The sequence below is a fragment of the Falco rusticolus genome, chromosome 16 (assembly GCF_015220075.1).
Source record: "Falco rusticolus isolate bFalRus1 chromosome 16, bFalRus1.pri, whole genome shotgun sequence".
Classification (NCBI taxonomy): domain Eukaryota; kingdom Metazoa; phylum Chordata; class Aves; order Falconiformes; family Falconidae; genus Falco; species Falco rusticolus.
The window spans coordinates 5,555,726-5,565,826 of NC_051202.1; the positions used below are offsets into that span (position 1 = coordinate 5,555,726).

Here is a 10,101-nt window from a genome sequence, read left to right on the forward strand (position 1 = left end):
GGTTCCCCAGCCTGAGATGGGTGCAGGGAGCAGGGGGTGCTGCTGGCACCATTTGGTCCCCCGTCACGTAGCTCTAAAAGCCACTTGGAGCTGCCAAAACAAGGTCCCCCCCTGGTTTTCGGGGGGGAGCAGCAGCAGCTAAACCAGCCCCCGAGCGATAGTCGGTGCAAAACCCTGCAGGGGAGGGCTTGGCTGTGCCAGGGCAAAGGGCTTTTATCCCTGTTTTGCAGGTGCTAATGCAAACTGGATGCTGTGACCCATATCTCCAGCAGCAGGTGAGCATTAGGAAGGTAGAAACAGCGGGCTGAAAGGTGAGGAAAGGACTTTCATCACGGTTAGTGGGTGTGAAATCAGCAGAGGTATTCCAGAGACCAGCTCAGGAGGGATAGGACCAGCAGAGCACTTTGGTATCAGGAGAGGGACTCATTTCCTACCAGGATGGCTACAGATGCCTCTCCCAAGACAAACCAGAGCGGTGTTACATCATTTAAAACAACAGCTTGCAAACAAAAACCTGCCGGCAGGCTGTGGGGATGGCTCCCGGCGGAGGGGACAAGGTGACCCAGCAGTAACTCCGGAGAAGATACCTCCTCCTCATGGCTACAACCGGCCACCAGCCATTGACTAATGGGGACGGCAATTCCTGGCCTTGCCTTGGAGAGATGCAGCAAAAAAATGCACTGGGTGCAGCTGGAAAAGAAAAAACAAACAAACAAACCAACCAGACTTTACTGCACATCTGTTGTTGTACCTTCGGTGACTTAACGGCCCAGAGTTATTTAAGGGGGAACACTCCTGGGAGAGGATGTGCAAGACAGTAATTAGCTTCCCTGTGTGATTAAAGACGGAGGTTCCAGCACCAGGAACATGGTCCCAGCAGGGAAAAAAAAAAAAAAAAACCAACAAAAAAAACTAGTGGCAACTTCACAGTGAAACCCTTTGCCTTGCCCCCTGAGGCTTGGACACGTCTGTGGGTGACAGCAGGGCGGCAGGGATCAGGCATGGGAGGCTGAGATAGATGAATTTGAGGATGGAGCTTCACGCCGGCCTCAGTTGCCTGATTCCGTTTGGTTTACAGATGAAATGCCCAGCTCCTCCTGCGTGGGGTCCAGCCCATGCTGGTGCCATCCTGGCCTGGCAGGGGCTGCTGGTTCCTGCAGCTGGAGGTGGAGCGGCTGAACCCAGCGGTCCAGGGCGGTTTCGGGTCCGCAAGGGTCCTGGGAGGTTGGAGCCACGTTGTCGGCTGGAGCCCAGCTTCAAAGCTGTGAGATGTTTAGATCTGGCTGTTCAGATTTGCATCCATCTCTGCTTTTCATCTTGGCTGTTTCTGCTCCTGCTGCTCGGCGTCTTTGGTTTAATTTTGCTAAAATGATTTCTTCAAAGCACACCTGACACCTTCAGGGGAGGCAGAGAGGCTCTCCAGAAATGTTTTTCTCTGCCCTGCGTGAAAACAGGCTGCCTGGAGCAGCAGCCAGGGATGATCCGGTTGTTCCTGCAGCCCTGGCTCTGTCTTTGTGCATTGCTTGGCCTTTTCCATATGTACCTTCACCCCAAACCTAGGGAAGGCTTTTCTCAGGGGCTTCCTGGTGCCAGGGGGAGAGCTGGTGCATCCCTCAGGAGCTGTATTCCACGTGCTCCCTGAGCATCCATGGTCTGGACAAAGAGCCCCCCACCTGCCTGAGCAGTTCTGCTGCGGCCAGCCCCGTCAGTAGCACCAGGAGTACGGCAGGGACTGCCCAAGCTCCCAAAGGAATTAAACCAGAAATCTGAGCTCCCCAGAGGTGAAGGTTTCACGTGCCTGTGCCTTATGGCCATGCCAGGAGTGCTCCCGCAATTCCCAGCTGGGCTTGCTGAGCTGGGGTGAGTTTTCCAGACGTCCTCAGCAATCTGTCGGGTCCCTGAGGATGCTCCGCCATCGCCTTGGACTAACCCCCCTTCTCCTTCTCGCTCTTTGCCCAGATCTCAAAGGTGTGGTTTCTGCCAAGAACGATATCCGCGTGGAGATCGTGCACAAGGAGCCGGCCTCGGGCAGGGAGACGGAGGAGCACCCAACCATCAAGCAGCTGATGGTAAGGATTTACTACTTCTCCCCGTAAGCCGTTACTCCATGTAAGTGTTTGACGGCAACGAGTCCAGGCACATGTAGTTCAGCACCATAATCCCCACTCAAGGCAAAGATGCTCTTCCAGAAATCGTGCTCTTGAGATACACGTTCTCCTGCCATAAAAGCTCCTGGAGTGAAACTTTGCTAATGAGGAGGGAGAACTGGGAGAGGTTTATTGCAGTAGCCCAGCCGCCCGCCAGGCTAATGGCAAAACAAATTTGCCACCTCGCGTGGGGAAAGAGCTGCAGACTGCAGGTAGATACGCCATAGGTGAGCACGCTGTAATAATGAGCTAATTAGCCAGCGAGAGCTGCGCTCTCCGGGACACACTTTGGAGGGTCATACGTGCAAAAATAACGCAGGTGCACGCAGTTGGGTGCGGATTGCTAACACTGGGGGTGTGGGGGCAGCCTGGACCTGGCTCGGCAATAACCCCCGAGGTGTCACCAAGGCCACTGCCCTTGCCTGAGGGGACCAAGAGCCACAGGCAGGGCAAGAGGCTGATGATGGAGATCCCAGGAAATTCCCCCTCAGCCGGTGTCGCCGCTGTTCTCCGCCTCTCAGCCCCAGTTTGCTTTTGCATTCGCTTGCTGGTGGCGTGGGTGACAAATAGAAGCCGAGCAAATGGCAAAGGAAGGGAAAGGGAGGAAGGATTGAAGAGGCTAGAGGCAGCTTTCTAAGCTGCTGGGTGGGTTTTTGCCTGCCCTGACCCTCCGTTTTTTGGGCAGCACTTGCAAGCATCAGTATGCCCCGCTTGCAAAAGCTGCTCGATGAATTACCGGCGGAAAGGCAAGGCTGAGCATCGTAGGGTGGGCAGAATTGATGCCTGCCAGGGCACATTTACAGCAAGGGACCCTCAAAATGAGAAGGCAGGAGGAGATGGAGATCTGGCACATTATCCCAGCACCGCTGAGGTTGCTGTGCAAGAAGAGTTCCCAGTTTTGCCCTGCAGAGTCTGTAAATCCACAGCGGGATTTTGCAAGGCTTCACTCACTGAAAGGACAGAGGCAGCTGGGATTCTGGTTTGGAGCCATCTGCTGAGATGAAGGGAACCAGGAGCTTCCTCTCCGTAGGATCCTGTACCTCCATCCGTACGGACAGCGATCAACAGCACCAAGCCCAGATCCAGCTCCCAAAGAGGGGCCAGGATCAGCCCGAATCCCACTCAAGCCCTTAACCACTGAGCTGGAAGCCCGCCCCGAGCCTCAGCAGATGGGACCTATGGGGAACATTCATCACCGATGAGTAAACGATGAAGAGGATGGTTGTGGGAGGTGAGGCCCAGGATCTTTTAAGACATCACGGGGACTTGCTCAGGTTATTTGCAGGAGCCAGAAGGTGATTATTTCACATCCGCGTGTGCCCTTGATGAGGCTGGTACCAGAGCAGCGCAGAGCTCTGCTGGGCACATCTCAGTAAGGATGCTGGCAGGATGGAAATGGTGCAGAAAAAAATGACAATATTTATCTGATAGCTGGAGAAAAAAACGCCTTACGGGGAGAGGTTTATAGAACTCATGTGTTTTAGCTTATCAGCAAGACTGCTGAGAGGTGGTTTGGTTGGAGCACGGTATAGAGGGGCTATTTAAGTAAATTTAAGTATTTTAAGTAGGGTAGGCAAAGACGAGCACTTTTGGATACAGCATAACAGAGTGTTACAGCCTGGCTGCTGGACTCTGGTCCCCAGAAGGTGATTTTCCCCCTCTCGTGGCCAAATCCAGGTGCTTTTCCTGAAGATACATCAGTTGGAAATCACGTTATTGGATCAACACTGCTCAAGAGGTTGGAAGAGATGGTGCATGGTCTCTGCCCCTGATGCTGGGCAGACTGGGTGCTGCCTGGGACATCCTACCTGGCAGGGAGAAGACATCTAAGCCCTCTCCCCTGCCTGAACCGGAGCCTCCCCATCCTCATCTGCCCTTGGCAAGGGTATTCCCAGTAAATACTTCCCAGTTTCTTCTCCCCTTGGAGGCCCCGGGGACCCCCGCTCTCCCTCATCCTCCTCCTTGCTGTTCCCAACAGCCAGTGTGAGCATCTTCCTCTGGCCATTCAAGACCCAAGCTTTGGATGCTAAACAGATTCCTAATAAGAGACTCCAAGTTTGTCAGTGAAATGATGGAACAAGTTTAAAAAACTCATCCTTGCTAATGAGCACTGATGCGACCTCCCCAGCAGGAGCAGGGGGGCAACGCACAGCACCCCTCGCTTGCTCCCTACCCCACGCCAGGACTCTCCTGCTCTCCCTCCTCCCCGTACCAGCGTTATTTCCAGCTTTTATTTTCCAGCTTTTATTGCAGCTTCTTCACCTGCCTTCCCTAAGCTTCCGGTGATCTTTCCAGCCCGGGCTCAATCTCGACGGTGTCCTCTGGAATGATCCCCTTGCCCTCAGCAATGTTCATAACACCTTGCAGTTTTAATATCAACTGCAAATTTCATTAACATGCTGGGTGCTCGCACGGAGAAATCATTAATGCAGATGTTAACGAAAAGCAGGCCACGCTTGCAAACAGCTCCCCTCTGCTCCACATCTTGCTGTGATGCTTTCGCGTCAGCCTTTCCCCTCTGCATCCCAGACCCTCGGCCAAGCCCCCACGGTCCAGCACGGCTCGACCTGCTCCTGCCAGGCTCCAGGAATGAAGATCCACCCTCGGCACCGCGGATGGAGCCGTTGCTCCTCGGTTTCCCACCGTGTCTCTGCTCTGCCGGAGTATTTCTGGCTGCAGAGTGCCAGCACGACTCTTCTCCCCCCGCCGCCCCCTCCCCAAATGCTATTGCATTTGTTATTCTCCAGCCATCTGTGACCTCCGCAGCTCTCCGTGCTTTTCACAAATAATTATTCATGCATCTATAAATTCATTAACACCTTAGGATACACGTCATGCTGTCTGATTTGCATATGTTCACATTGTCTCAGTGCCGTCTCCCCCCCCCCCCCCCCAGTCCTCCATTAGCTGTTCCACCAGGCACTGCCTACGGGCAGGGGAAAGGCTGCCAGCCCGCAGGGCCAGAAAGCGAACAGCAGCCGGTGGCTGGAGGCAAAAGAGCTGCTGAAAGGGTCTCATTCTGGAAAGAAATAAATCACAACAGCAGCTTTCTCTCTCCTGCCAGGGTGCATTGCATCGGCACGCCAATTCGGCTGCACCTGGTCTGTGATCAGGAGGTTGAGGAGCATCACCAGCTCCGACGTGGCATAACCTCCCCTGGTACCCTGGCTGGGTTGTATTCCCGGCTGAACGGGATCCGTGCCTCAGGTTCCTTATCTGTGAAATGGGGCTGATGATCCTAAAGGAGCCATCCTCGCTATTAGGAGCAATCCTGATAGATGATCCCAAAGTGACCCGCAGGCGAGAGCATCCCAAGCCAAAGGGTCCAGTGTGGCCGCACAGACCCAGGCATCGCCTTCGAGTTACATTTGGGGTGGAACAGTCAGAACAACCCATCCAGCAGACAGGTTGGTGATCTTTTCCTGGCTCACCTTTCCTGTCCCCATCTTGAAATCCGTTCCTCTGCTCCAAGGGATGTTCTCAGTTTGCTCACAGCCCCCAGATCGACACCGGACACATTTTCCACTCAGGAGCACAGCTCAGATCCCCACGGAAGAGGAAAAACCCAAAAAGCAGAGGTGAAATTCAGGGCAAGGCTCGTTTCTACCTACAGCCCAGCTGTCACAGCATCATTTTCTCTGCCTTTCTCCCCGAGCAGTGCTCCAAGTGCCGGCAGCCAGTGCCGCTGCAGCCCTGGGAGGCACCAGCCACCCTTGAGCTGGAGGTGCAGGCTGATCTCCACTACCCCAGGGACACTTACCCTGTGCCAGGTCTGGATCAGAGCCCAGTGGCACCTCCATGACATCCATCCTGGCCCGAGAGGCTCCAGACATGTCCCTCCTGCACAGCCACCACCTTCCAGAAGCCCCTGGCAGGGTACCGGCGTGGGCACAGCACCAGCCAGCATGCCCATGCTTCCTCCAGCCAGGAGATGAAGACCACATAAAAAAATCAGTGTGAAAATGTTGGTGACCTTCACGGCTCTGGCTTTGTGGGGTGATGGTGGAGCTGGAATCCGAAGGCAGGTAACACCTTTAGGGGTGCTGGGGTGCATCGAGCCAGGCACTGTGCGAGCATGGAGAAGCTGGCATCCACCACAGCAAGCTCACAAGAAAGGAAGAAGGATGCGAGAAGGATGGCAGGACATCCTGGAGAAAGGAAGAAGGATGCGAGAAGGATGGCAGGACATCCTGGAGAAAGGAAGAAGGATGCGAGAAGGATGGCAGGACATCCTGGAGAAAGGAAGAAGGATGCGAGAAGGATGGCAGGACATCCTGGAGAAAGGAAGAAGGATGCGAGAAGGATGGCAGGACATCCTGGAGAAAGGAAGAAGGATGCAAGAAGGATGGCAGGACAACCCACAGGCTGGCTGGCATCACGCCGCCGCCACCTTTGCCCATCCAAAAGCAACATTTGGGGGGAGTAGGGGGGGACAGGGTGATGCAGCTTCTCTGGGGGGCACAGGGGTGGGCAGCATGGGGGTGGGTGGGCGCTCGCATCGCTAGGCTGGCATTTGAAGGTGATAAACCCTCAGCTGGCTGGGAAATCCCAGCAGGTTTTTTTTTTATTTGTGTGCTTGTTTCCTCGCCGGCAGCTGGTCCCCGCTGGGAGCAGAGGATGCCACCATCTTGGGAATCTATTAAACAACATCCCTCGCCCCTGGTAGGGTTTGACCCACAGGAGTTTCAAAGTGCTGCTGAGTGGCAGCCAATTACCCAACAAGCGGGAAACGTTATAATTAAACAAGGGACGAGGTGGGAGGAGGCACCTCGCCTGGGGTGAGGGGCTCGCCCTCCAGCCTGCCAGGTCTGGATGGATGCTCGGGGACCAGGACAGGCACTCTGGAGGGGGCAGCGTTTTAAAAAACATATTGTCTCGGCTAATGAAAGCCAAGAATTTAATATCTGGTCTGCGGGATGTGACATCCCAGCTGAAAGCGGCTTCATTTGGCAGCGTTAAATGAGGGAGCGCTCCAGCGGGCAGAGGGTTAGGAGGCACAGCGCCGGAGCTGGCCACTGTTTTCGTAATTTAAGTGCCATTTCCCTGCCTGGAGTGACCTTGAGAAGTCACTCTGCTTTGCAGGGATGCACTGCCCCGGTGGATGGAGCCAGCTCAGCAAAGCCAATGTGATGCTTCATCCTGTCAAGGGGCTCACTGCCTTTTGCAGTGGGGGAAACTGAGGCAAGAAGTGGTGGCGGTCAGGGGTACGGTTCATCGCATCCCTTAGCCGCACTGATCCAGGAGCGACCAGTGAGGTTTGGACGTGGGGAACTGGGATGGCTTTACGCCACGCTACCCAACTGCGTGCACCGGTCTCACCGTGGCAAAGGCTGCTGGCACCTGGCAGTTGCCAAGCGGGATTAAGTCCTGGAATGACATTCCCAGGATCAGGCCATGCGCTTGGATTCAGCGGGGCTGGCAGGAGGGGGAATGGTGGGCACGTGGCTCCAACAGGCGGCTTTATCGCCGGCCATCTGCATGGCAGCAACGCGGCCGAGGGACCAAAGCATATTGGTGCTGTAGCCCAGCTGGAAAAATCCATGGCTCCGGAAGAAACAGGCTGGAGCATCCCGTGCCAGCATCCGCAAGCACGCTGGTGGCTTGTGGCTGTGCCCTGGACATTTCTGGTCTCTTTTTTTCATCTATTTCCCTCTCCCCTCAGCTCAGCTCCCCCACTGCCTCTGCATTCATAAAGCTCGTTAATATCGGTAATAGAGTTAACTAACTTTCCTTGGCTCGCTGGTGTTTACCCAGCGATGGCAAAGAGAGGAAGGCAAGCTAACGAGCATCCCGCCGCCCACTAATTAATGGCGTGAGATTGCATCGGGGCTAAAGCCACCACGCAAACTTTAATAAAGGTGGCGTTAATGACCGGCTGCTGTAATGTGGGAACTGGAAGCGGAGGGATGCGATGGAGGGATGCGATGGCACTTTATGGACCGCGCGCGTGGCTTGCGTGGGGGCTCGGTGCCCTCTGACGGCGCAGGGGCTCACTGCATCCCCCCAAATCCAGGGGGAATTGTAGGAATTGGGGACCCCCACGGGGCTTGGGGAGCATCCTGGTGCCTGGATTGTGCCGGTCATCCTCGAAGAGGCCACATGAAATGGTTTAAAATACCTCGTCAAAGCCGACGTTTAATCCCAGGGAGGTCGCGCCGCCGGCAGGGCTGGGACTTTGGTTCTCACCGGCTCGTCTCCCCCCTCCATCGCCCACGCCGAGGAGCAGCCACGGCCGAGGAGAACTGGTTTCGCCTTTTCTTTCTGAGCCAGGACCTGTAAAACCTTTGCGATGGGTTTCCTGCATGCCCATCCCATGCCAGTGCAGTGACACTTCAGGGTGTCACCGTGGCTGGCCGGCAGAATAAAAATAACCCCCCACACCCCTCCGCTCTTCCCTGCACCGAATTTAATCCTCGGTGACACTTTGATTTACCCTGGTAAATCAAGGGCTCTTCCAGGCACTTTTTTCTTCCCTAGGAAAACTCAGGTACTTTAATTTATTGCATTTAATAGACGTATCAAAGGCTTGCAGGAGATGAACAGAAAGTGCTGCAGGGCGAATTTCCACAACCACTTACCATTGGAAAAAGGAGAAATTGGGCAATAAAAAGGGATTTGGGGGCTTATTTGGGGCCGTGACCGGGGCAGCTGCGATGCCAGCACCAGGGCACAGCACCCAGGCTGGCTGTGCGCAGTCAATAGCGGAGAAGATAAAAAAAGGCAGCTGAGAAATTGGTTGATATTATGCTTCTGCACAGCCTTGCCATGCTGAAGGAAGGGTAATTAAAGCCAGGGTCTAATTAATGTGTCTTTCTCCCCCTCCCCACCGCCACCAAACGTGGTCAGCCTTCAAAGGAAGGCGAAGGCGGCACGTCGGGGTGGCAGCATCCACCTCCGGGGGTCTGCGAAGGAGCAGTAGGAGCAAAATTTAAGTCAAATCAAACCAAAAGGAGCTTCTCCAGCCCGTCCATCCCCTCCTGACCCCCAAGCCCCTGGGGTGGGCAAAGCCTCCAAGGCTCAAAGCTTTTGCGACAAGCCAATATCATGGGGAGGGGGGAGGGGGTAGAAAATAAAATTGAGGCTTTCACGTTAATTACAGTATTGTGGCAACGCCAGAACCGAGCTCAGATTTTTGAGATGTTAGTGGCCAAGTTCAGCTGAGGAGGAAAGGATGAAAAGAAAGGGAAAAAAAATGGGAGGGGAAAAAAAAAGGTGATTTGGAGGGTTTGTTCTGGGCAGGTGGGGTGCAGCCCCAACACTCACCACGGTGGATGTAAATAATTCATTTTCCACATCAGCCCAGCCTTTTTAGTCCTAAAAAGGGGGGGTGGGGGGGGTGGGGGGGGGTGGAAACAACATAAAAAGTAACCCAGGGAATTGGATGGCTTTGCTGCCCTCCGACACTGCCCCGCTGGGGTGTCCCTGGGCAAATGCTTTAATTCGACGTGGGGCTGGTGGCAGGCACGGGGCTCACCCCACGTGGCGTGGGGCCAGGCAGCCCCGGGCTGGGGGGGCAGCGGGTGCTGACACCCACCTGCATCCTTTCCTAGATGGACCGGGGGGAGTTTCAGCAGGACTCGGTGCTGAAGCAGCTCGAGGTGCTCAAGGAGGAGGAGAAGGAGTTTCAAAACCTGAAGGTGAGCCGGACCCTGGGGACACGGCCCCCTTTGTCCCCAGCCCCACGAAGAGATGTGGCTTAACCACCACCAACCCCCCCCCAGGTCACTGCTGCTAGAGGGGCTGCAGCATGTGGCCGAGGCAGTTGCACCCCAGGGTGCTGGGCACCACTCCCTGTGCTCGCTGCAGGGCAGGACCACCTCATTCCTCGCCCAGCACTGTGTCTTCCAGGCTTTCTGTCCTTGTGCCGTGTCCCCTGGTGTCACCAGAGGGCTGTCCCTGCACTGGGAGGGATGCTGTGGCACCCCGGTGCTGTTTTCTGGTCCCATCACCCTTT

At 55.2% G+C, this 10,101-nt stretch overlaps 1 protein-coding gene across 3 annotated transcripts in view; it reads left to right on the forward strand.

Moving 5' to 3' along the window:
* The window catches only part of KIRREL3 (kirre like nephrin family adhesion molecule 3), a 342,462-nt gene that overhangs the window by 330,453 nt on the left and 1,908 nt on the right, over nt 1–10,101 (forward strand). For all 3 annotated transcript variants that reach the window (XM_037409940.1, XM_037409941.1, XM_037409942.1), the window contains 2 exons: nt 1,960–2,069; nt 9,698–9,784. In XM_037409940.1, the coding sequence (XP_037265837.1) occupies nt 1,960–2,069; nt 9,698–9,784 (197 nt within the window). The remainder of the gene's footprint in view (nt 1–1,959; nt 2,070–9,697; nt 9,785–10,101) is intronic.